General features: G+C 46.0%; 2 protein-coding genes and 1 pseudogene across 2 annotated transcripts in view; 1 reads left to right on the top strand and 2 right to left on the bottom strand.

The window, feature by feature from the left end:
- STYXL2 (serine/threonine/tyrosine interacting like 2) overlaps positions 1–20,133 on the bottom strand; it is a 29,957-nt gene extending 9,824 nt beyond the window's left edge. Inside the window, exons 1-4 of the mRNA XM_025877982.2 lie at positions 19,999–20,133; positions 19,192–19,317; positions 3,972–4,066; positions 360–591 (exon numbers count right to left, since the gene is read on the bottom strand). Coding sequence (XP_025733767.1) covers positions 360–591; positions 3,972–4,066; positions 19,192–19,301 — 437 coding nt within the window. The 5' untranslated portion in view covers positions 19,302–19,317; positions 19,999–20,133. The remainder of the gene's footprint in view (positions 1–359; positions 592–3,971; positions 4,067–19,191; positions 19,318–19,998) is intronic.
- A 1,101-nt stretch (positions 20,134–21,234) lies between these two features.
- Positions 21,235–21,579, bottom strand: LOC112828797 (protein FAM162A pseudogene; annotated as a pseudogene).
- A 2,733-nt stretch (positions 21,580–24,312) lies between these two features.
- GPA33 (glycoprotein A33) overlaps positions 24,313–26,794 on the top strand; it is a 45,214-nt gene continuing 42,732 nt past the window's right edge. Inside the window, exon 1 of the mRNA XM_025878021.2 lies at positions 24,313–24,530. Within this exon, the coding sequence (XP_025733806.1) occupies positions 24,482–24,530 (49 nt within the window). The 5' untranslated portion in view covers positions 24,313–24,481. The remainder of the gene's footprint in view (positions 24,531–26,794) is intronic.

Below are 26,794 nucleotides of genomic sequence, written 5' to 3'. Positions count from 1 at the left end.
ACCTGTAGAACCATCTACTAGAGAATATCGTCACCGTTTTATCACATTGTGTCTAATTGTTGTCTATGCAGAAGTGCATACACACACATCAGTACATTGTTCAATTAGCATTATATTATATATATATATGTACATATAGTTTGTAACCTATTTACCCTCTTATTCTATTGTACAAGTTTTCATTGGTTGGTAATACATATAAAAGTCAGTATCATCACTGGCTCCAAATGTCCCATCAGATAACCTCAATTTGCTGGATGGAGCTCTTGGGGACTTTGCTCAAAGTGGGGGGAGTTTCATCTCTCTCAGGCACCGAGAGGGTAGGACAGAAGGTCATGACCTGCCGCAGTCAGACTCACTTCTCTGCTATGAAGACATTGGGCCAGACCTCATCCACCTCATTCCAGGGGGTCTCCTGGCGGTCTTGGACCAAGGCCCGCTGTAAATCCAGGACACAGGGGGTATTGTATAGGCTGGTGTCATCCATCTTCTCCCTAACACGGTTGTACAGGTCCTCCACCAGCAGCTGCTCGGCCGACTCCAGTATGCCTGGACATTCTGCCTCTGCTCTGATCCTCCGTGTCTTGAATTCTAGAGAAGACAAGCAGCACTCCCATTAGAGAGTTAGAATACCACGGCCCTCCCTGTTCCTCAGAAGAATTTAAGGCATTTGAGGTCAGATGCTGCTAGGACTCTGGCCATGGGCTGAAATACCAGGAAGGACTTAATGAAGGTCCAGGGGGGCCCTGCCTTGGCCTGGATCCTTGAGGTCAGAACCAGCAGCCATATAGGTAGATAGGTGAAGGCACACGGGTTTCCCTTACTCCCTCCTGTATTTTCCTAAAGTTGGCTGATAATTTCTTAGACCAAGGTCCTTAAGTACCTGGCGTATGTCTGATTCACACCTACAGCTCCCACAGTGCTCCACATAAACTAGAAGCATTTATCAAATGAATCAATGGCATTCTTTCAAAACATAATTCACTTTATTAGTTTGACTCCTTTCATGTGGAATGCAGATAACTTGAGACAAGTAAAACTTTCAGAATTTTGCCAGATCACTTTCTCATACACATTTAATTTACTTGTTTATTTCATTTGTTGTCGGCTTCTCCCCACTGGAGTATGAGCACCTGTGAGTCTCAGTCCCTCCACTTTCTGGCAGGTGGCAAAGATTTGCCATGAACTCCCCTGCTAGTCCCAAAGCAGCATTCCGGGCCTTTCTGCCAACAGTTTAGAAAAGCTCAGATTCCAGATGAATTCAAGGGATGCCTGGGTGGCTCAGTCAGTTAAGCATCTGCCTTCCACTCAGGTCATGATCCCAAGGTCCTGGGATCGAGTCCAGCATCGGGCTCCTTGCTCAGCCGGGAGCCTGCTTCTCCCTCTGCCTGTCACTCCCCCTGCTTGGGCTCTCTCTCTGAAAAATAAATAAAATCTTAAAAAACCAAACCAAATGAATTCAAAATCTATTCACCCATATCTCCAGTGAAACTTTATCTCCTCCTAATATTTCTGTTCCCAATGTTCAAAGTTGGGGGAAAAGTCGGGTATTTCTTTCTCTGAGAAGGTATACAAGAATAGTGGCTCCTACCACTTAGGAGCCAAAAATACTGAATAGAGAGAAGGGAAAAAGTAAGCAAGGAGTATGGCCTGTGTTGGCCATAACCTTGCACGGGCACCATCTCTTTCCCTGATGGGTGGAAGGCACAGCCACATTTGGCAAATAGACTCGGCCCAGCTCTTCCCAGGACGAACAGGTGTCTGTGAGCCTGGCTTGCTGCTCAAGCTCTGCGGGTCCTGGGAGTTCTGGGTTCTACCCAGGACTGAGCACTCCGGTTTCCTGTTTCCCTGCAGCTCCTCTCTCTCTTTCCCCTCTTCTGAACCACCTGATGGGCCCCCATATCCCTGCATCAGATCTCCGCCCTAAATGTTCTCTGATCTCCGTTTCAAAAGCAGAAAGAAGAAAAGCCCTGCAGTCCCAGAGCTCTATTTTGTTTAAAAATAGATGAAGTGTTCCTCTTCTCTCTACCACTCAGTCTTCTCCCCTGGCTCTCCTGGGATCTTACCTAGCAAATGCAAAAGCCCCTCTCCCTCCCTCTCTCCCCTAACTGAGACATCTCTCCTTTACTACATGTAAAAGATAAAATGCTCTGATGCCTCATTAAAATATACAGCACTGTCTTCCTCAGCGATTTATATGGCTGGTTGTTGTCTTGACTTTCCCCTTTCCAGTTTAAAAACAAATGTTCCAGCCCCTCATTTCTACTGGCAGCTCCTGTAGGAGATCTCTGGAGGTCTTGAGGTCTCTGGCCCACCCCTCAGCCTGTTTCAACTCTACCTCCCTCCCTGCATCAATTCCTCCCATTTATTTCTACTACCTAAGGTTTCTTCAGAAGAGAGCCAAGCCTATACATTTCTCCTCTAAGCTCTTTCAGATGTGTGGCATATGCAGACTTTCATAAAAATGAAGAGTTCTTCAACACACATTTTTATCCCTCTGATCACTAGTGAGGAGAGCAATGTTTTGAAATATCACCTGATCCATCTTCCTTTCTCTGTCATATATTTTTTCTTCCCCCACCACCTGTCAGCCACTAAGACTAAGGAAACCTAGGCTTAATGCCTCAGACAAGGGGAGAGTAGATAAAAATCTAGGGGAAAAAAAAAAGGCATTGCTTAGCTTTAGATTTCAATCTACATGTGCAATGTCCTGTAGACATATCCATAGCATTCTATAGGCTTGAAAGTGAAGTTTTCAAAGAGAGGAAATGGCTTTCTCACAGCCCCTAAAGCTGGTTGTTCACTTATCAAGAACCCAAGCATGGAGAGAGGTCCAGAGAGTAAAGCACAGAGCAGGGATGTTGCAGGCTGGAAGGCGAGGGAAGTTCCCAAACACATAGGAGGAGAAAAGAACGTCCAGAGCTAAGGTGGTGCTGGGATCAATTTAGAGAGATCTAGACTGGGTGAAGCCACTTAGGCCTGGCTTGGAGTGAGGGAAGAGATACCCCAGGTAGGAAGGGAAAAGAAAATAGAAAAAAACTTGAGAGCTCCTTGAGAAGATGGGGCCTCCGAGGATGCCCATACCACAAGCACCAGCAATGGAACTTCTGGCTCCTCATAAGGTGGACAGGAGATCTAGGTGTCTTCAGGGACCCTGTGGGAACCCAAATGGCCTGGCGACTGAGAAAGACCTGAGATTACATGGAGAAGGAGCAGCATGTGTGGTTCTCACAGCTAAAGGCCAGGGAAGGGGTCATGGCCACCAGCAGGGGATGCCACATGAAGCCCAAGGCCCAGCAGGTCCCTGTGTCATTAGCAGTGCTGCTATATCCAACCCCACCCCACAGGAGTGACAGAGACACCCAGGGCAAAGGGAGGAGAAAAGAAATTTGCCCAAAATTGATTAAAAAAAAATCCATCTAATCACAATGAATATCCTTGAATGAAATACATAGTATGTTTTCTGCTCCAACACTTAACAGTGTGCATATTAACCTACCTCCCCATTCTACCTTTCCCTACCTCCTCCTCATACATAATTCAGATTGAAAACCATCTTCAAACACTAGTGGAAATGCAGATCTAAATCTAGATATCCCTTTGAACAGAACTCTCTGGGTGCTTCTGGTCATTTCTTGGGCTTTCAGGTCTGTGTCTCTAGTATAAGCCACCCCAGGATCGCTGAGATTAACTGAAAAACTGAATGGGAGGCCATAGGAGCAGATTGGAACTGCCTCTCCAGTGGTTGACTCAAGAGAATTATTCACACTGGTACATAATAATTTCAACCTCTGTCTCATGAAGGTTGATGATGAGTTGTGTTGGCAGAATTGCCTTCTTTGGATCTTCTCCTCTTAATGTGATGGGCAGCATCTGAGAAGCACACTGACCTCTTCCAATGGGCCCTTTCCAAGGGTCCCCAGATGAGTTATGGACTCTCCCTGCTCCCCCCCACCTTCCAATGGCATTACCTTCATTGATGATCTGTTTAGCCGCAACAGCTGAAGAGAGGTGTATGGGCTCCATGAAAATGCTTTCTGTTTCTGCATCTGAGACCATCGAGTACCTAAGAGAAGAGAATATCTGTGTGAGAGGACTCTGGGCAGCATCTGAATGGGAGGCATCCTTTTTAGACAAGAAACCTGGACCTGATTTTAGGCACAGTGGACGACGAGAGATAAAGGGAATGCCTTCCTCAGTTTAGGGAACCTGAGAATGCCCAACACTGTGACTCATTTGCCACTTGTTTTCAGACCAGAGTTGACACTTATGGGAACTGATGTTTAATGACATGGTAGGCGAGGCTATGGAGGGAAAAGCATATGCCTGTGGTTGGGGAGAACTCACCCTGATGTGATTTCACTTTCTCTATTGGGTTCCCACACTTGGATGTACTGCTGATCATTTTTTCCCTCTTGCCCCTGTTATCAATACTATAGGACGTCCCTAACTATGCTGTTCCTGAGGTTCTGCTGGATTGGTGGGCTGGGTAGGCTGCCACCATGCCCTCCATGCCCCGTATCTTTGCCCTGTTGGAAAGAGAATGGGCTCAGAATGATGGGCTGGCACAGGAACATGTGGAGGTGCTCAAATGCACAGTCCTGATTCTGAACACAAAAAATCAAGGTTCAGCCTGAGCCCAGGATGCAATCAAGTAACTTAGGTAAATTTCAAGGCGATTTTCCAGAAATAATTCAGCAGAGACGTCCAAAGGGATACGAGGGACATGGTGAGTCAGGGTAGAAACAAGGGGTAGCACTCCAGTATCACGGTGGGTGCCACCCCGCCCCGCCCCACCTAGTGGGTTCATCTCTTTTCCCTCTGTTGGGGTGAGTTTGGGTAGTTTTTTTTGCTTAGTCTTTCCTTTAGGTCTAAAGAAATTAAAGAAAAAGTGAGAGGACTTAATGGATACCATGTTTTTTCCCCATCACAAAAGTTCCCGTACGCTACCCCTTTATGGTCAACCCCTCCCTTAACCTCATCCCCTGCCAATCACTGATCTGTTTTCTGTCCCTACAGTGTGGCTTTTTCCAGAATGTCATACAAATTAAATCATATCACGGTCTTTTGGATCTGGCTTATTTCACTTAGCAAAATGCATCTACAGGTCATCTATTGTATTGCATTAATCAATAATTTGTTGCTGAATAATATTCCTAATATTCCTAATTTTTTAGGCACTTCAGGCTGTTGTTGCCAGTGCTGTCACACTGCTTTGAGTCACAACTGGGTATTCCCGGGGAAAAAAGGATACTCACATTTCTGGTTTGGTTGTACTTTGAATTCTGTCTTCCTCAATCTGCCTGTTACTATTTACTTTTCAGAGTCTTCAAACAGTTGCTGTATCCTTCTGTTCAGGTTTTATAAAGGCAATCCATGGGAGAGTGATAGGTGTGTTTGCCATCTTACCCAGGACGAGAACCTCTGTTTTACTGTCTTTTTGCTTTTAAATGTCTGACGTCCATGTGTTTCCTGATCCTCGTAACTGACTTATTTTATCTTTATGAAAACCCATAGGATCCTTTGGTTTGCCGTATTTAGAAACTTCCCAGTGATGTTCATTGGTTTATTTTCACCCATTGCATTTGGAATGGATACCATTTTTGAGTGCCTTCTATGAATTTAATCCTGACAAAATTCCACCAGGTATTGTTATTCCTGCTTTAAGATAAGGAAAGTGGCCCAGGTAAGCTACCGAAATTCCCCAAGGCAGGAAATGAGACAGAACTAGGATGCAAACATAGGGCAATCCTTTCCGAAGTCCAGTCTTCTCTCCACCACAATACACCATTTAGATTAGACCGAGGAGGCTAGTCCATTGGTGGATCCCCCAGCCCAACATAGACTTCGACACAGAAAAGTACTTCAAAAATACTTGTTGAAAGCGCGGATGGATGAAGAGATGGATGGATGGACTGGGTTGAGTTGTGCTGAGTCCAGCTAACTGAACGGAGCTAACTTGAGCGAAGATAAGTTTAGTTGAATTGATTAGCAGAACAGTTTTCTCATAGTAGAAATACACATGAGCGTCCTCCCTTGGGAGAATGGTGTGCTCAGGGCTAGCAAAGCTATGGAGAAAGAAATATCTTTGCCAAAAGGAAGGAGTAGCCTATGACTCTACCCAGGATGTGGCTAGACTTGCCAATGCGGCATAAGGGACAGCACAATGCAGATTTATTGTTGGTAGTTCCTGAGGGATTTCTAAGATCAGTTGTATTGGATTCCCATTCTAGCACCAAGTACTCCTCTAGTACTCCAAGTACTCAAGAAGATGCATCTTTAAGTAAGTATCACGGTGGGGGTGGAGGTGGATTAAGGGTGAAGTGTGCGGGATATTCATCCTTGCATGCCGGAACTGGAGAGGTCTCATTATTTGGTGAAAGTAGTAAAGAGTGGAACACCTGGTGGGGGTGGGCATGAGCTCTGTAAAGGCACACATTAGGTCGTTTTATTTACCCCTATATCGCCAGCCCATGGAGGGTGATCAGGCAGATTGAGATCAGATGGACTGGATGGTGGGTGGACAGATGGGGAGGTGGATGAACAGACAGATGGATGGATAAATGGATGAAATTTGCCAGGTACTGGGCAAGGTGTCCACATACCACCTTGGGGAGCAAACCCAGTGGTCTCCAGGGCCCTGCCATCTCTGGCCTCTTTCTCCTCTCCAGCCTCAGCTTGCACTGGCTCCCCTCTGGCTCACTCCTTTCTAGGATGCTAAACTTCTTTTGGCTTCCCATCCTCACCAAGCTTCCGTCTGCCCTGGGACTTTGCAGAAGCCCATTTCCCCTGCCTGGATGCTCAGTCTTTCCCACTGCATCTATCTTTCAGATCTCAGTTCAATCATCACTTCTCCCCGATCTCTGCCTCTCATTACCATATGCCTTTCCTTTATGGTCCTTCTAGCAGATGCAATTTTCCTTTTATTTAGGAAATCATTTGATAAATACCCGTCTCCTGTACTAAACCATACCCTGTATGAGGCAGGGACCATGGCTGGTGCTTTGAAGACTTGAGTTCCCCAGGCGCCTGGGTGGCTCAGTTGTTAAGCATCTGCCTTCGGCTCAGGTCATGATCCCAGGGTCCTGGGATAAAGCCTCGCGTCGGGCTCCCTGCTCCGTGGGAAGCCTGCTTCTCCCTCTCCCTCTCCCCCTACTTGTGTTCCCTCTCTCGCTGTGTCTTTCTCTGTCAAATAAATAAATAAAATCTTAAAAAAAAAAAAAAGACTGTTGTGTTCTCCGCACCGAGTACAATGTACAGAGTAAATGCTTAATAGGGATTTTCTGATTCACTGACTGACTGAACTGGTCCTCAGTATAGTACCATATTTAAGGTGATATAGCAGTTCCAACAATTAGCAACAGGTATTTATCAAGTATTTGCTACTTGCTCATCATTTTACTGGGGTACCAGTAGCGAGCCCAGAAGCAAAACCAGGGTCCAAACTCTATTCTGTTCATGCTCACTCTCAGCCCTTGTGAGGCCAAGTTGGATACAATCTCGGAGGCCGGTGTTGGACCCTTAGCAATTTTTTCTTAGGGTAGATTAAAGGTGGCCCCGGATCTGTGATACTCCTCACACTTGCCTTGAAGCTGGCTGGTCTCTGTGACTGCTTTCACCAATAGAATATGGTAAAAGGGACACTGGGGCAGTCTGAGCCTCAGTCTGGCTCTCGTGGCTCTCTCTTTGGGAGCCCTGAGCTGTCCTGTAAGAAGTCCTAACTACCTCCGGGCGCCTGGGTGGCTCAGTCGTTAAGCGACTGTCTTTGGCTCAGGTCATGATCCCAGGGTCCTGGGATCGAGCCCCGCATCGGGCTCCCTGTTCTGCCGGAAACCTGCTTCTCCCTCTCCCACTCCCCCTGCTTGTGTTCCCTCTCTCGCTGTGTCTCTCTCTGTCAAAAAATAAATAAAAATCTTAAAAAAAAAAAAAAAGAAGTCCTACTACCTCAAGACCACGAAGCCGAAAAAGCCATCGGTCAACAGTTCCTGCCGAGCTCCCAGCCCATAGCCGGCCGCGTAGATGCGTCTCTTAAAAGTGGTTCCTCCCCCTGTCAAACCACTCCAGCTGACACCACACAGACGAGCTGCCCAGTGGACTCCTGTCCAGACTCCTAACCCGCCACAAGGGGAGCAAACTAAAATCACTGCCTTAGGTCATTAGGTTTCTGGGTAAATTTGTTATGCAGCAACAGGTAACAGGCACTAAGGGCTAAGAAGTGAGATTTGAGCAAATGCTAAGGCACTCTTCTCCCTAATAGTGCTACAGAACCTAATAAATATCAGCGAATGACCCAGATTTGCTGCAGTCAGGAAGTAACAACAAAGTAACATCAGTGTGAGAGCAAACCCTACCACCATCAGACCCTGTGGGCACGTGGGCCCAGGTTTCAGGGCAGTCTCCATTTTAAACTAGCAACGTTTCACAAAACTAGAGTCAGAACCTCACATTTTATGTAAATGTGAGCGACATCCTCATAAATAAACTATTTATTAAGGGAGTTTTGTTCTTTTATTTATAAACAATATTACTTATACTATTATTTTTTATTTATACTATTATTAGTAAGATGATCATTTTCTTTATTAAGGGTCAGTATTATGTAAAATGAGGTTGGGCAGGGAGGGGGGAGATCGAAGCAAAACCCTGATCAGGGAATTAACGGAGAACCCCTGCGGTCCGTGGGGCTGAGAGGGGCTTTCTTCAGGCACAGCCCCTCATGTCTCCCACAGGTCGGTTTTCTGTTTCTCGGCAGGCCTCCGCGGCTCTGCACTTGGAGGAGGCTTTCTCACATTTGTAGTCGGTATTCCAAACAATGGGCACGAACTGAAAAGGGACAGAGGAGGAGCCCTCACCTGGCAGGTGTGTGGAAAGGCTTGGGAGGAACTCACCTGCCCGTGTCACCTGGATCCCCACCTGGAAGGATCGGCGAGCCCATGATCAGGCCATTTTCCCTCAACACATTGACTTCAGATGGTGTGGATTTGGTTTCACATGACAAATACAGGGAACGGAGAATCTGTCCTAAATATACCTGAACTCTGAGGCTGTGGGCTTGATAGGGGAGAATTTGAAATCTGAAGATAGAAATGACAGAGAAACATCCTCCCTTCTTGTTCGTGGTCAAGATTGAACTTCAGCTAATGAGTCAGGGAGTAGGAGACTCCTGAAGACTCTACCCAGGACATTTTTCAGAAGCCGGTGCTTTTATGATTGAGAAAAGAGGGGTGTGAAGAACAGATTCTCTCCCCAGCCCCATGATGTATCTCTTCTTGGCTGCTGACGCAAGCATGTGAACAACAGTAAACTGAGCTCAGCATTACAGTGTTGAGTCTAGGATGTAAATTATGAATCAACTGCTAAGGGAAAAGGAGATGTAAACCTAACAGTCCTAAATTGTTTTGCCACAGATGCGGTTTACTAAGTCAAGTATAGCGGTGGGACCCAAAAAGGACCCAGTGGAGAACAAAGTTTAGGCATCCAGAAGCGTTTCCTTTGTTTTCCAGGGAGAAGCAGGCCTGCAGGGAAAGAAAGGAGGAAGGAAGGCAAGGCCTGAACCACTGGCCCTGTTTATATTTGCAAGGTCAGTGAGACAGTGGCCCGAGAGGTTTTGATTTATGACCACGGCTGTGCCTCCACCCACAGACCTGAGACAGAGTGAAATGACACTCACACCCTGATTGGAAAGCAGCAAGGGCTGGTTGTTCAAAGAAACAGGCAGGGAAGGAGAGAATCTAGGATCGATATACACCTCATCACAGGATCACAAAGCAGCAGCTAAAAAGCCTTGAGGGTGATTTGAAAGAGAAACAATAAAGCAGAGTTTGATGGACTTCCTAACCAAGAGCAGGAGACTGGTGCCGTTTTCTTTAAAGCTGTGTTTTTCAAAATTGCAGACTGTGACCCATTAGTGTATCATAAAATCAATTCAATGGGCCCTGCCCAGCATCTGGAAAAGGAAGGGAGGAAGGAAGGAAGGAAGAAAGGAAGGAAGGAAGGGAAAGGGATGGGAGGGGAGGGGAAGGGAGGGAGGGAGAAAGAGAAAGAGAAAAAGAGAGTAGAGTAGTACCATCCATTTTACGATGAGTATAATTTTGTGAAACCTATTTTTTTAAATTTATACAGACCTGAATGTATGTTCTGAGTTGAGCTGTAAATGGCATGTCTACCCTAGATTACAGTCACCAAAGTTTGAAATCCACTGCTTTAAACCAATTGCCAGGTTGTCAAGGCACAGAACGGGTCCTTCAACCCAGACCCCCTGACAGCTGATCACTTCATTTCAAGGAGTCCCTTGGAAATGAAGTGGAGGCAGCGCCCCAGGAGGGGCTGTCTATCTTGATTTGACTTTTGCAAAAAAAGGAACAGATTTCTGAGTTTCTTCTAAGCGTTCATTCACTTCAGAGAAAGTGACCACACAGGCAAAGTTCAGTTTCCAAAGAAGGAGAGAAGTCAGTAAACTAAAGCAAATTGATTTATAGCAAGCTGCTTCTGGCAGGCTTTGTGAAAGCTGGAAAAATTTTCATGGAAAAAGAAATATAAAAGAGAAAGGGTAGCTAGGAGCAGCCATTTCTCAAGGACACTCAGACCTGACACTGCATGACCCAGTCCCGCCTGCCGCTGCCAGCCACGGAGACCTCCCTGTAGGAAAGGTTAAGCACAACATAGTTAAGGAGCTTCACTGAAGGTGGAGGGGAAAATGCTATCACGAGACCTGGCCTGAGCAGATAATCAAGGAGCTCTAGAAACTGCAGAGGCTTAACAGTTTCAGATCCAACAAGCCAAAGCAAGAAATGAATTTTAACTTGGAAAGAGAAAAACATTCTCCAAATCAGAACAGGAGAAGGATAAAGAAGTCTGATCCTTCATTTGGAAAGGAAAAGAAAATTGGTCATAGCTAAGGAGGAAGCGGAGTGGCAGAGGTGGGCTCCAGATCACCTGCAGGAAAGGGCTTGGGGGGCTGTGGTCTCCTGGTAAGGGAGGGGAGGGCTTGCCTTGAGCTTGGTTCATGGCACAAGCACACTGATTTCTCAGACTGTTGCTCATTTGGGTAAGTGGGGAGATCTGACGGAGATGATAGATACAGGCCCCACCAAGTTGCCCCGCTGGACAGGAGGTTTTAAATTTTAGTGTTAGCTCATAAATTACCTAGGGAAATTTGTCTCGCTGGGAGATGGATGAATCTCTAGCCAAAGGTTTTCTTCCAGAGAGAATGATTCACAGACACGGGTTTGAATTTAAGGCATTTGAGGTCAGTGCCTAAGTCAGGCAAAAATGAAGATCTGACACCTCTATCCACTGTCTATTCCCCTTTCTCAGGTTCTTAATTCACCCCAGGATGCCATTTACTGATGAGGTTGGAAATGTTAAGACACCTGTCAGGCTAGCAAGCCGACTTCGTCCCTGAACTAGCTCTGGTTGATTGGCAGTGACTGTCTGCGGCCCGGGATAGACTTGGCAAGGTCCTATCTTGGTTGCACGGGAAAGAGTAGTTATGTCTGCCAGGAGCTGGATCTGGGGCTGTAGTGGGTTGAATGGTGGCACCCCAAAAAGGTGTGTCTCCCAGAACCTGTGAATGCAATTTTATTTGGAAAAAGGAATTTGGCAGATGTAATTACGTAAAGGATCTTGAGATGAGATCATCCTGTGTTAGGATGGGCCCGAAGACCAATGGCAAATGTCCTTAAGAAGGACACATAGAGAAGAGAGACAAGAAAAGACATGTGAAGATGGAGGCAGAGTGTTGGAGGGACACAGCCCCAGCCAAGAAACTCCTGGAAGACGCCAGAAGCTGGGAGAGGCAAGGAAGCTCTCCTGATACCTTCAGAGGGAAGGTGTCCCTGCCAACACCTTGATTTCAGACTTTCAGCCTCTAAAACTGTGAGGGAATATATCTGTGTTGTGTTTAAGCAACTCCGTTTGTGGTCATTTCTTACAGTAGCCTTAGGAAACCGGGACTGACAGTGGCTAGTGGGGTATTTGCTGACTCAGTGTATATTTAATTTTTAAAATGCTCAAGCCTTTAACTAAAGAGATAAAAAGAGAAGGCTGGAATTTCAGGCACAGATTAAGTACAGAGGGAACTGTTCAGGCTGGAGACCAAGAGCAATGGTGATGATCAGTTGCTTAGAATACAACATTTGCTTAGAGCAGAATGAGAGAAACATGGCATTTTAACTAGAGTGGGTGGGTCTCTGGTTAAACAAAAATTTCTTGACATCCTGAGTTACCGTCAGATATCTTTCTCTGGAAGGAAAAGGAAAGAGAGCCACCATTTATCAATACCTAATATGCCTTTATATACATGTCATAACAATGTATGTTCTATATCATAGATCATATGCTATAAACAACATACGTTATTTTTACATTATTTAATTTCTACCACTGGGTAAACTGGTATTCCAATTTCATGATTAAGTAATGTAAGCAAGCTCTCATAGCTAATAAGTGGGAGAGCAGACCTGACTTTGATCTTGGCCTCAATTATGCCATTTAAGTTCTTTCCGCAGCATGACACTGCCTCCTAGAAGAGTTTTATTTCCCCTTTCGTAGCTTTCAAAAAAGCACAGCTCTTTGAGGTATAATTGTTATACAAATGGCACATATTTGAAGTGTACAGAGCGGTTAACATTTGACTTACATATACAGCTGGGAAACCATCACCACAGTCAAGGCTGCAAACCTACCTCTGATCCTCCAAAGTTTCCTCACGCCCCTTTGTAAGCCCCCCTTGACCCTCCCACAGCCCCGGACTCCCCCGGCAACCACGGGTCTGCCTTCTGTCACTGTTATACAAAGTCATTTGCGTCTTCTGGAATTTTATATAAATTGAATCATATGGTATGCACTCTTTTTTTGTCTGACTGCTTTCATTTAGCATAGTTATGTTGAGATTTATCCATGTTGTTGTATGAATCAATAATTTATTCCTTTTTTTCCTGCTGACTAGTATTCCGGCGTATAAATTTACCACAGTGTATTTATCCATTCACTGGTTGATGGACATTTGGGTTGTTTCTAGGCTATTACGAATAAGGTTGCTCTGAACATTCATGTACAAGTCTTTGCATGGACGTAGGCTTTCATTTCTCCTGAGTAAACACCCTGGAGTAGAATGACTAGATCATACAGGGAGGTGTCCGTTTAAGCAGGGGTATGTTTAACTTTTTAAAGAAGTTTATGAAATGGTTGGGCCATTTTACATTTCCACCAGCTATGGGATTCCAGGTACTGCACATTCTCACCAATATTTGGTATGGTCAATCTTTTTTAATTTTAGATGTTCTAATAGGTAGGTAATCGTATCTCATGGTGGTTTTAATTCACATTCCCCTAATGACTAAAGGTTTTGAGGATCTTTTCATGTGCTTATTTGCCATCCACATACCTTCTCTGGTGAACTATCTGTTCAAGTCTTTTGTCCATTTTTAAATTGGGTTGCTCGTTTCTTTTTTATTGGGTTTTGAGAGGTTTTTAAAAATATATTCTGGATACAGTTTCTTTATCAGATATGTGATTTGCAAATTTTTCTTCTGGCCTGTGGGTTGCCTTTCACTTTTTTTTCAAAGATTTTTTTTAGTTATCAGAGAGAGAGAGAGCGCGCGCACACAAGTGAGGGGAGGGGCAGAGGGAGAGGGAGAAGCAGGCTCCGGGCTGAGCAAGGAGCCCCATGCAGGACTCGATTTCACAACTTTGAGATCATGACCTGAGCCAAAGGCAAGCACTTAACTGACGAAGCCACTCAGGTGCCCCTGCCTTTTCATTTTTAAAGATACTATAGGCTCATTCATCTGAGCTGGTTTAGGTCCAGTCTGTAATGCAGTGGGCCTGACCGAATGATAACTCAAAGCCGATGCAGCTCAGTTTATGCTCCAGGTTTTAGGATGATCATTGTAGGAAGGGGCAACCCATCAAGTGTCACTGTGTGTTTGCCTCCCTTGAAAATTTCTGCAAAGGGCTAGCCAGCTGATTTGGGATCAAGTTCAAAAACCAATTGCTAACGAACGTACACAAACCAAGAAGAGCATCAAAACCAACAGGATTCAGCCGGAGTCCCTGAGAACCTGGAAGAAATTAGCTCTGTATGTGGGACTGTGGAAAAGCTCAGCGCATCCACATGTAAGTGGGGCTTTCAGGCTGACCTGTTTTTGCCCAGGAATGAGGCGGGCAGTAAGGACTGAATACCATCGGCACTTCTCTATTACAAACAAATGCTTCTGTCCTGTATGTGGCCGGCTAACTATGTGGAACTGGGAAATCAGCAGAGTTGGCCTTCCCTGTCTCCTGCCTCTCTTTGCAGTGACCCACTTCTCACCTTCGCAACCAGTGCTCACGGTCTGCCTTCCCCAGCCAATAATCTGAGAAGCTCAATCACACCAATGTGATAAACACTTAATAGAAATGTGTATTCCCTAGGGCAGCATTAAATATATATATATATATATATACCAGACTTCATTTATCCAGCCTACTGTTAACTGGACAGTTCATCATACTGTTTACACATTCTGTACCCTTAATGACTGTTAGCTACTGAAACATTCTAGGTCTTCTCTTCTGGTGCACAAATGTCCTTGTTTCTGTTAAGTATGTGTCGGGAGTGAGCCTGCTGGATTACAGGACAGGCATGTGTTGAGCTTTAGTAGATACTATGAAAGAGATTTCCAAGTGGTTGTACTAATTTATGCTCTTCCCAACTATGAATGGAGTTCCGATTATTTTACATCCTCATTTATAGATGCTACCATCAGTTTTTAATTTTAGATGGTCTGGTGAGTATGTAGTAGTATTGAATTGTGGTTTTAGTTAGAATTTCGATCATATATTTTTGCTTTTATTGATTTCTAGCTTCATTCCCCCAAGGTCAAAGAACATATTTTATATGATTTCAAGCATATAACAAATCTAAAAATTTGTTGACACATGTATAACCAGTATATGATCTATTTTGATAAATGTTCCATGTACATAAGTGTGTATCCTGCACTCGTTGGGTACACGTTCTATAAATGCCAACTAGGTTAATATTGTTTTGTTCAAACTTCCAATCAAGAGTCAGGCACTTAACTGATTGAGCCACCCAGGCACCCCCTTCCTATATTCTTAATGATTTTTTTTTTTTGCCCCATACTATCAGTTGCTGAGGTTGTTTTTTTAAAAAATTTTATGTTTGACTAAGATTGTGGATTTTAATTTTTTCTTTAGTTCTGTCAATTTTTTGCTTTGTACATTTTAAAGCCTACATTATTAGATCAGAGAAGTTTTATTTATTTATTTTAAAAAGATTTATCGTTTTAGAGAGAGCAAGCGAGCATGAGTGGGGGTAGGGGCAGAGGGAGAGGGAGAGAGAGACTCTCAAGCAGACTCCTTGCTGAGCATGAAGCTCAATGTGGGGTTTGATCTCATGACCTGAACTGAAATCAAGAGTTGGAGGCTTAACTGAGCCACCCAGGCACCCCAGATCATAGAAATTTTAAATGATTACACCTTCCTGGTGAACCACACCTTTGATCATTGTGAAACATCCTTCTTTGTCCTTAAATTCTTCCTTGTCTGATGTCAGTAAATAGCTTTAGTTTGTGATTGTGGCAGTTGGTAGTTTCCAAAGATGGCCGCAAGATTTCCCATCCCACTTGCTCTCTTTACAGGGTTACTGCGAAACTCCGGCAGTGCTGGCAGAGCCTATGTTGCCTCCTTTTGAGCCTCTGTGGTCCTGTACATGACTTCTACGGCTAGATCATGAAAATCAATGCACATCTGTCTTGTTCTCTTTGATGCTAGCCCTTGGAATTTAGCTACTAGGCTATGGGAAAGCCCAAACTGGCCCACATGGAGAGACCATAGGAAAAGACCATGTTAGGTGCTCTAGCCAACAGCCTGGCTCAAAATGAAGTGTCATATGTGTGAAGAAGCCTCTCTGCTACCAGCCCTCAGCTGGTGAGTCATCCTTAGCCTTAAGTCCTCCCAGAACCTACGTCTTCCCAGCTGAGGCACCAGACATCTTGGAGTAAAGACGAGCCATACCACTGTACCTCGTGCAGTTTCCTGATTGTGAACATTAAAAAGTGGTTGTTTTATGCCACTAAGTTTTGAAGGTAGAGCAACTGTAACTGGGACAGAGTAATCTAAGTTTTCTAGCCTTTGTTAACCTCTATCTCTATTTTTTTTTTTTTTTTTTAATTTGAAGTAGGCTCCATGCCCAATGTGGGGCTGGAACTCAGACCCTGAGATCAAGAGCCGCCCGCTCCACCGACTGAGCCAGCCAGGTGCCCCTTGTATATCTCTATTTCTTAAGGTGTGTTTCTTATAAGCAGTATGTAGGCTTTTTAAAAAACTGAGTCTGACAGTATTTGCTTTTAGTTGGAGTATTTCATTTTTATTAGGTTTAAAGTAATCATTTCTACACTTGGGTTTAAATCTACCATCCTACTATTTTCTTATTATTTGTTATGCTTTCTCTATGTTCTTTTTCTCTTCTTTCTTGCCTTCTTTTGGGTTGATTACATTTTGGCTTTGCATTCTCCCCTCATTTGTTCATTAGTTAAACATTCTGTCGTAAAACTTTTAACAATTACACTACAAATGACAACAGGCGTCCTGGACTTCCCACTCTCATTTACAGTTTCAGACACCTTTTGACGATAACAGTCTTAAGCTTAGACAGTGACATATGCAGACAAGGAGGCAAAGAAATAAATCAAGATTGAAAATTATATCTAAGAAAGAACTTGGTGTGTGGTTTCTGATACATGAGGTTGTCTGGTCTATACCCATCAGAAACCTACTGTGTTTTTAAAGAGATCCTATTTTCAAAGAAACCATAAGCCTTAAAAAGTCTTTGGCTGCTTTCAGCCTTAAACAGCCTTTGGGCCCCCAAATTTCCATAAGCAGGACTTAGTCTGCCAAAGCTACACAGCCTTCAAGGAAAACACCCTCTCCAAGCTCAGCTTGGATGTGGCTCTGGAGGGTAACAGACAAGGAAAAAGGCCCAGAGGGTGGAGCTAGAGGCCGCAGAGAACAACAGACAAGGAAATGCTCCCTAAGGGCCAAATCAAGGTCAAATCTGGGAGATCTTCTCTCTTCTCAGGCAGCCGTGCTCATTAACTATATGGACGGATGACTGCATGCCTCCCACTCCTTCTTTTATCCAATGGGAGCCTGTTTTGTGGACCATAAGGTCAGACCATAAGGTGCTGCCCTCTGACCTGGGCAAGAAGATGCACACCCTCCAGACACCCTAGCCTTTTTTTTTTTTTCCAAGTTTTTATTTAAATTCCAGTTAGTTAACATGTAGGCAGAGAACCTAGCCTTTGAACTGTATATAGCAGTTGGTAAACTGCTTTTGGGCTTATCTCCTTTGGGAGTTTCATGAGTGGGGAAAAAGTTAGCATGAATATTAGCTGTCTACAGAGGTATGCTGTGGCTGAGACGCCTATGTATTAGCAAACCCATTTCCTCTTTCTCATGGACCGCAGCTCCCATCCTCCCTTATAAGAAAGCATGGCTTTGCTAAGTTCTAGCCAATGGAAAACGAGTGGAAGAGAAATGGCCATTTTCAGGCCTGGCCCATTAAAACCTCCTGAGAGATTTCTCATTCTCTTCCCATTTTGTCTTGATGCTGATGAGCCCAGTAACTTTAGGAGCCTGCCTTAAAATGGAAGATCTACAGGATAGAAGGAGCCTCGGTTCCTGAATCACTGCTCAGGTACCTGTTTTGGAATTTATCTGAGTGAGAAAAAAATACCCAATTGCTAAAGCGGCCAACATTACCCTAAGTACTACACAAAGCTGTCCATCACCTACCTCAAGCACACACAAAACTATCTCTGCCTTGTCTGGTAGTGTAGAGAGGGGAGGGATACATTTTATTTTATTTTTTTTAAAGATTTTAATTTATTTGAGAGAGAGAGAATGAGAGAGAGCACGAGAGGGAAGAGGGTCAGAGGGAGAAGCAGACTCCCTGCTGAGCAGGGAGCCCGATGTGGGACCTGATCCCGGGACTCCAGGATCATGACCTGAGCCTAAGGCAGTCGCTTAACCAACTGAGCCACCCAGGCGCCCGGGGAGGGATACATTTTAAAAACGCTATCCTGATAGCTTTTCTTAGTGGGAACATAATGCTGAATTTTAAAGGAAAAGTCCCCAACATCTGGACCAAGTGTCCTGACGCATGAGTGATGACTCTCATTCCAGTGGGGAAGGTTTCCAAGCTCTGAGGAGCAAAAGTTAGCAAGATTCCAGAACTGAGGAAAACTGACATCAAGCAGAATCAGACAGTTTGAGGTAAAGTTACCATGAGATATCTTAGTTGGATCTTTTCTTCCTTTTTTTATAGATAAGGACACAGGCTTAAGAATTAAAGGGATTCTTAACATAAGTTTGGTAACAGAACTAAGATTACAAATCAGGTCCTCCACTATGATTTATGGCAGAAGAAAATAAATAGGCACACACACCATTCTTCAGCAGGCGAGTAAGCATTTCTCTGATGTCTCATGGTTTTTCTTAAAATTTCATGCAAAATTTCCAATCTACATCATGATATAGCCTCAATAATTTTATGTAAAGAAAAATTTTAAATTACTTGTCATAAAATTAAGAGAACTCTCCAGGAAGACGCACCATGTTGATCTACCCCTGTGCACACTGCCACTTACCTTCAGGTATGCACATATCCCAGTTTGAAAGACAAGGCTTGATCACAGATGCGAAATTATCTCAGTACTAGGGCCTGGTCTTATGCCCCTTCTTGTCCTGATGCCTTCTCTTACCGTCTTTGGTCTAGCATCCCGGGACATCCTCAGCCTCAATCCTAGTGAGTCAAGCATCACCCTCCAGGTGGGCCTGTCAGATTCCCACTCCTCCTTCGAGGTTCAGGTCCAGCATCATCTCCTCCAGGAAGCCTCCTATGACCCATCCAAGTCCAGCTGTTCTTTCCCTGGCCCACGATGCCCTAGACCCGAGGCATACTAATTCCAGCACTTTACCATGCCACATCAAAATGCGGTCTGTTTGCTTACTTGCCTCTTCCAGAAAGTGTGACACATAAAAAGTACCCAATAATACTTGTTAAATGAGTGAACTTAAGGTGGTAGCTATAGGCTCCCCGGGGCCCACATCTCATCATGCCCCCTCCCACCCACTCGTGTTGTGTGGCTGCATGGGCAGGGAGCATAGCAAGTGCACACTTACTGGCTGGGGGAGGGGCTCCGGAGATACTGGGCCTGCACAGCCCTCACATCGGCTTCCTCCTCTTCACTTGGGACTACCTGCTCCTCCTCTGGGTCCCCACTGGTCGCCATGACAGCCTGCCGGTCCCTGTAAGTTTGGTGTGACAAACATGGTTAGGGAATCTGGAGGTTTTGTCGGGGTGGAGGGGGAAGGGGTATATCAGTGATGTCAGGGAGAAGGTCACCACATGCTACTTCTCTGGTGGGGAAAGGACCCGTGCGGGGGAAACCCAGTCCGACTTGGCCCAGCTACCGTTAAACCAGGACACCGAGGCACACCCACCCAAGCTGTGTAAACTGTCCACCTTGGAGTCACAATATTTAAGAAATGACACTTTGGCTCCTTCCTCAGTTTCCAGCAAGGAAGCAGTGAGGGGAACAGGGTCCTGGGTTTGCATTCATAGAGCTAACGCAGTTGGAAAGCAGTGAATTCCCTAGACCAGAAAGATCTTTCTATCGAAACCCCTGGGTGTGCCCCCTCATGCACGCATGGGCACACATGTACCAGCACATACCCTGCCTGTGCACACGTATACACCTTCGCCTCTACTGGGGGAGGTGCAGCTGGCCTTCCTCAGTGTCTCTAACCAAGACCACAGGAGTCGTTACCTTTGGCTAAGGCACCCTCCCACAGCCCATTATGGAACATGAAATCCCTCAGGGCTGGTCCCACACATGGCTGGGCCCTGACACTCAAGGCAGAGCTGCTGCCCCCCTCTGTTGTAAGTCTTGGGCTCACAGGACAAAATGAAGGGAAAAGCACACTCACCACAGGTTTGCCTGTATCTCCACACCAAAGGGCAGTCACACAAGGGCTGAGGGACCCAGATAAAATGGCCAAAAGTTCCGACCAGTGAGAGGGACCAAACTCTCTCCTCTCTCCAGTGCTTCTTCTCTGAGGGGCAGGACAGCTGTTAACAGGAAATCTTAGCTACCTTCTAAATTTAGCCTCTGGCCCCACAGCCTGGCAGATCTCTAGGAGGAAGGAATGCAGTCTCAGGACCCAGACCTGAAAGCAGGCCCCACTTAACTCTTTCCCTCCTGGCTGATTCTCTGGACACCGGGCACTGACATTGAGGAGCAAAGTTAGGAGAAGGTCACACTTCACTGATGGAGAGGCCTGAAGAAAAGGCTTTTCGGGGGCTCTCTCTTCATATCCTCTTGCCTGGGGCTACCTATTCAAAGTCTTTTCAGAAGATGGTCTAACACCAAAAATCTCGAAGAATGAAACAAACTGTATCCAAGCCCCATGTCAGTCTGGAGGGCCCTGGGAAAAAAATACCTGATATATAGAATGGGGAGGGGCCTTGGATCAATGTCGGGAAACCACCATGGTGCTACTAAAGGGTATGGTCATGGCTTTTGACCAGGGTTACATTTCTTTGAACAGCAATGACCCTGGAGAGTAAAGTGGGCAGTTGTGCTCACCCTCCATAATCCCTTCCCCACACTTATGCTCATGGTGATGGTCAAGTGGCAAACCTGGATGGTATAAAAATTCCATGAGCTTCAGGGCACATGGGTGGCTCACTTGGTTAAGTATCCAAATCTTGATTTCCTCTCAGAGTTGTGAGATTGAGCCCCACATTGGATTCCATGCTGGGCGTGGGGCCTACTTAAGATTCTTTCTCTCCCTCTCCCTCTGCCCCTCCCCCCACCTTGCTCCTTCTCTCTAAAAAAAAAAAAAAAAAAATTTCCACAAGGTTCATACACTTCAAATGAGCTCATAACCCACTCTACTCCACTTTGTCACCTCTTATTATCACCATGTCCAAAGCAAACCAAAAACCCGACAGTTCAGCCCCCTCATCCCACACATTCTTTTTTTTTTTTTTCGTTTAAGGAAATTTATTTGTCCCACTATATCAAAAATGGGGGAAATTATAAGTCTGTGCAAACCATACTTTCATGAAATGGATCCTCATACTGTATTCCTTTTAATACAGGCTAATTGCTGCAACATTATTCCTGCAATTTCAAAATCCAGCCAACACGGATACCTCTGCTACTCTGTTTTGGCTTTCAGAGCTGCTGCTGCTCTCAGGCGAGCTTTTTTTCCTAAGTTCAGGCTTGTTAAAGACTCGTTTCTTTTGACAGCCTTCTTGCCCTCAATAACCATCCAGACGCATCCTGCCACTGTCAGGGCAGTCATCGCATAGCTGACCTTCACCCGGATCTTGTTCTTTGCAGCATCAAGCATCTCAAACGAGACAGTCTCTGGGATTTCATCTTCCTTTTTGAAGCGACCCGACCATACCAGGATCTTCCTCTCCCAGTGTGTAGGTTTGTGTAATGGCACTTTGTGGCTGTAAGTGTCCGCCGCCTGGCGCAGGCCGCGCAGGCTCTCCATGGCTGCCTACTCCGCTGACCTGACAGCGCCTCCTGGGCGGTGACAGCGCGGGCGCCAAGTCACCAAACGCCCGCAATAGGAAAGAGGCGGACGGCGCAGGCAGGCAGGACGAGGGCTCTCATCCCACACATTCTATAATTACACCTTCATCCATCAGCCTGTCCATCCATTTGTCTACCCATTCACAAATTGCCCACTATGCGTCGGGCGCCATCCTTGACCAAAGTTAGTAAGACACATCATTACATGCTCAAAATTGTCCTTTTTCCTAGCTAAGTGGAATAACGCCCTGCACACAGTGTCATCAAAAATTGGCTGAATAAATGAATGAGCTCACAGTTTATTAGGAGGAATGAGACACGGGTCAAAAATAACTCAAGCATAAGGCAGAAGGTCGGTTAGGCGCCCTCAGGGAGGGCCAGAGTGCCATAGGAGTTCAAAGAAGGGAGGAGACCTCCCGGCTGGAGAAGTCAGGAAAAGCTTCATAGGAAAAGTAATAATACTTTAAAAACAAGGCGGATTATAGTAGCAGATGTGATGGGGGGGAAGGAATTCCAGAGGGCACTAGCATGAACAAAGTTTGGGGATGTCAGTGGTTAGAACTGAAAAGAAAGCAAACAGGTCGTGTGACAGAGACTCGGCAGGGCCGGAGTGGGGGGCTCCTTTGGAAAGAGTCGCCAAGGAACACATCCCTGAGGAGGCACATGGCACCACCATTGACCGATCATCAAACCTCTATCCTGGGCGTCAAAATAGGGGCTCAGTAATTGGCCGCCTAAGAATGACCGCAATTGAGAAAACATGGGGGTTCATTTCAGGCCCACACACTTCAAGGTTCCATAAAGATGAAAGGTGGTTTGAGACAGAGGTGGGATGGGGGTGTGGGGGGAGGGTCAGGGAAGGACTGAAGGGCTGCGTCAGTCAGGGTAAAGCTCAAGATGACAGGACACCAGTGCAGAGAATAAAAAGGTGGCAGGGAAGCGGGGGAGGGAAAGATGGAGAGCCAACACACCTAAGAGAGGCAACAGATAAGGAGGGACCACTCAGGAGGAAAACATGGCCTCTGTCTTCTATACACCCTCAGTTACCTGCAGAGCGGGACATCAGGCCACTGAAATGGTGGACTAGAAATCAGAAAACCACTTACTAGCCATGTAACCTCCGAGAACTCAGTTCACTTCTCTGAGACTCAGATCCCATTTTTGTAAAATAGAGATCCATAACACTCATCTCCCCATTTTGTGCTGACTATCCAGTCTAAAGTGGGGCGCCCTCCCCTGCCCCAAGCTCATTTCCTGTACCATGTCCAGGCTTTGTTCCCCCTAGCACCATCACCCTCTAAGTAGGGTGACCAACCATTCCCACTTCGCTTGGGACTAAGAGATTCCAGGGACAAGGAACTTTCTGCTTTAAAACCAGGACAGTTCCGTGGGGGAAAGACAGTCTCTTTAATACATGGTGCTGGGAAAACTGGACAGCTACATGCAAAAGAATGAAACTGGACCAGTTTCTGACACCATACACAAAAATAAACTCAAAATGGATTAAGGACCTAAGTGTGAGACATGAAACCATAAGACTCCTAGGAGAAAACATAGGCAGTAATTTCTTTAACATCAGCCACAGCAACGTTTTTCTAGACAGGTCTCCTGAGGCAAGGGAAATAAAAGCAAAAATAAACTATTGGGACTACACCAAAATAAAAAGCTTTTGCACAGCAAAAAACACCATCAAAAAAATGAAAAGGCAACTTACTGATTGGGAGAAAGTATTTGCAAGGGATAAATCCTAAAAGGGGTTAATATCCAAAATATATAAAGAACTTATATAACTCAACACCAAAAAAAAAAATGACCTGATTAAAAAATGCACAGAGGACCTGAATATCATTTTCCCAAAGAAGACATATGGATGGCCAACAGACATGAAAAGACGCTCAACATCACTCATTATCAGGGAAATGCAAATCAAAACCCACAATGAGATATCATCTTACACATGCCAGCATGGCTAAAATTAAAAAAAAAAAAAAAGACAACAAATTACAAGTGTTGGCAAGGATGTGGAGAAAAAAGAACCCTCTTGCACTGTTGGTACAGCCACTGTGGAAAACTGTATGGAGGCTCCTGAAAAAATTAAAAATAGAAATACCATATGATTCAGTAATTCCACTACTGAATATACACCCAAAGAAAATGAAAACACTAATCAGAAAAGATACATGCACCCCTATATTTATTGCAGCATTACTTATAGTAGTCTCAGCAAACTGAGGCAAGTTGGTCTGGTTTTTTCCAGGATTGTCTTCTTTGTTTACTTGTGTAATCTCTATCTCCCCAACCAAATTACCAACTCTCCGAGCATAGAGACGTCCTGTCTTCTTTATGCATCTGTCTGTAGCATGGGTGGGGTGGGGGTTGTAGGAAAGGGAGGGAAATAGAAGAACAGATCCTACTGTGCGTGGGAGCCTTCCAGCAATTGTGGGCAACACCCTTTTTTTATTGGCTTCGAAAACTTGCCTCTGAGATCATGCCCTTTTTATGACGAGATGGTAATTTCCTGTTACCGAAGCCCACACCTTGGTGAGAAGCGCAGGACTTTGTACACCCGCTAAGTGGAGAAAAGGTGGGGAGGGACAGGTGAAGATGGGGAAGGTTCCTCTTGGGGCCTCTGGGGGAGTAGGCAGAGCACGAGTCTAGGCCCATAGGTGAGCTCACCTGCCAGTCCCACTGAGCAGTTGGTTGCGGGGGGCAGGCTGGACAAAGGTATACGGGAAAAGGGAAACCACAGGGACAGAGGGCTGGGCCAGGCCAGAGGCCACTGTGACTTTAACTAGCCAGCCCAGACCTGCCCGTGGCCCCTCCCTGCCAGGCTGGGCTTGGGGCACAGAGGAAGCGAGACCATGGTGGGAAAGATGCAGCCTGTGCTGTGCACGCTCTGGGTCTGGGCCGGTGAGTAAGCCCCTCCCCTGTCTGGCGCCTGGGGGTGGGGGGGTGAGACAAGGGGACTGAGTGCTGACTGAGTGCAGACACCCCCCAGGGATGACCGCCAGTAAAACGGCTGCATTCCCTCTGGGCAGAACCACAGGTTCTGCTGTGCAGGCCAGTGCCCCGGCAGCAGAATGGTTTGTATATGCATATCAACCAATAAAATTCCAGCCCATTTCTGGAAGGAATAATTCACAAATTTTCAAGACCATTAACTCTGATCCCAAATCGAATCACAAGATCTGACACCAGATCTGACAATAGGGACAAAGTATTTGAAATCAAGGTTGTCCCGGAAAATCCAGGATGTGTGGCTCTAGATACGTTCGCTACCTGGGATTTTAACCACTGCCTTAAAACTAGAGAAAAAGGCGGTGGTAAAAGTGGTAACTGCCCTATCATGTATGGGGAAACCAAGGCAGAAGAGCAACACAACTTAGTATCATTCCCAGAGCAAGAGAAGACACAAACCCTTCAAAAACTAGAAAGGCCCTTTCCAAAGGTCAAAGCTCTTCACCCCTTCTGATAACTCTGGTCATTGAAAACCGGGAAGATGGGGAAGCGCCACAAAATAGAAATCAGACATTTGTTGATATAATGGTTAAATCCAAATCGAGTGCTTTTAAAAATAGCAAAGTGGTTGCGTGGGGCCCACGGAGTGTTCACGGGTTCAGACGGAGGCCTTGGCAGTAAGGGTACTGGGCACAGGGAAGAAGTAGAGTGGAGAATGGAAGTTGACAGGTTGGGGTTGGGGGAATTTGAGGAGTATCTATAATTCATTGTATTTGGCTATGCTGAGAAATCCCATCGGCCTGCAGTTTAGAAACTGTTGCAAGCTTCAGGGATCTGGTAAGAATGGGGAGGAGGTAAAGAGTTTTCCTGGGAAATTTAGGAGCCCCAAGGCCTGGGAAGTGGGATCAAGGAGGCTCTGATTCAGACCTCACTTTTCAGCCCCTACAGCAAGCCCCAGGGCCAGCTGGCCTGCCTGCCCAGCAGACCCCACTCCTCCCAACGCTCAAAACCTGTCCTTTGAGACCTTAGGTGGAGGTGCTGGGGAAGGGCTGGGCCAAGGCTTAGAGGTAGACCTGGGAAAGATCCATCAGCTCAGTCTGGCTCAAGCCCCCCCCCCCCCCCCGCACCGAGACCCAAATGACTGGCGGCAGAGATGCCCTCCTGCTCAGGCTGGAGGGTCTGGTTGGTTCTTTCCCTCCTCCAAACCTCTTTACTGAGCACGTAGCTGGTGCAGGTGTCAGTCAGGGTACTTCAAGTCCCCAGGGAGGGAGGCTGCAAGGAAACGGCCATCCTCCCCGGACCAGGCCAGGGACACTCTGATCCTCTTCTTCAGAGCTGCAAGTCTTGCCAGGGATGTCTCCCCCCACCCGCCACCCCCCCAGTACACATCCTTGCATTTGCGGTCTGGCTGCAACCAGCGCATTTTGGGCCTGGGAAAAAACTCTATAAAGCAAATGCTCCCCCAGCTCAGCTTAGAATGAAAAGTGGCCTTAACTCTGAATTGCCTGCACATTTTCCCTCTTCCTTTGAGAAGGCACGTGGCCCTGGGGTGAACTTCTCCAATGGAACCAGTTTTTGGGCCTGTGTTCAGGCTCATGTGTGTTTTCTGCCCCCATCCCCATCCCTCCACCCTCCCAGACTGCCCAGTCCAGATTCACGTGCCCACCACCTTAGCCTCCATACCTTACACTAAGGGGAAGGGGCTGGAGCAGTGGGGCAGGGGGAGATTGGGTTGGTGGCCGGGTCAGTGGCCAGCTCGGGGCATGCAGACAATTTGCCAACTGGAAACACCTGGGGAGAGAATAGCCGTTAGCCATTGCTTTGTGCAAGTGAGCAATGAGGGTGTTCAAAGGTCACACCTAAGAGCAACGGGGTGATCCTCCCCACAGCATCTCAGGAGAGCACACCAGAGGGAGGAGCAGGGAAATGAGGGAGGGCTTCTTGAAGGAGGTGGAGCTTGAGCTGGGTTCCAGAGGACCTATTGGCCTTTGCCTTTCTTCCTTTCTCCATCTGAACCTGCACAGTAATAACCTAGATTTTGCTGATGTCCTGGGCAGAGCAACACCCAGCTGATGAGCCAGTGGGCCCTAGGACTCAACAGACTTTGGGGAGGCAGAAGATATCACGTATGGAAGGGACTCAAATAGAAGGCAATACATTAGAAAATCTAAAAACAATCCTAAAACCAACTGAAAATCAGCCTGATAATTCTAAAC

The sequence above is a fragment of the Callorhinus ursinus genome, unplaced genomic scaffold (genome assembly GCF_003265705.2).
Source record: "Callorhinus ursinus isolate GAN/ISIS: 27379988/994484 unplaced genomic scaffold, GSC_fseal_2.0 scaffold13, whole genome shotgun sequence".
Taxonomy (NCBI): Eukaryota; Metazoa; Chordata; class Mammalia; order Carnivora; family Otariidae; genus Callorhinus; species Callorhinus ursinus.
Note: the sequence above shows the minus strand (reverse complement) of the source record. Positions and strands in the feature narration are given on the sequence as shown.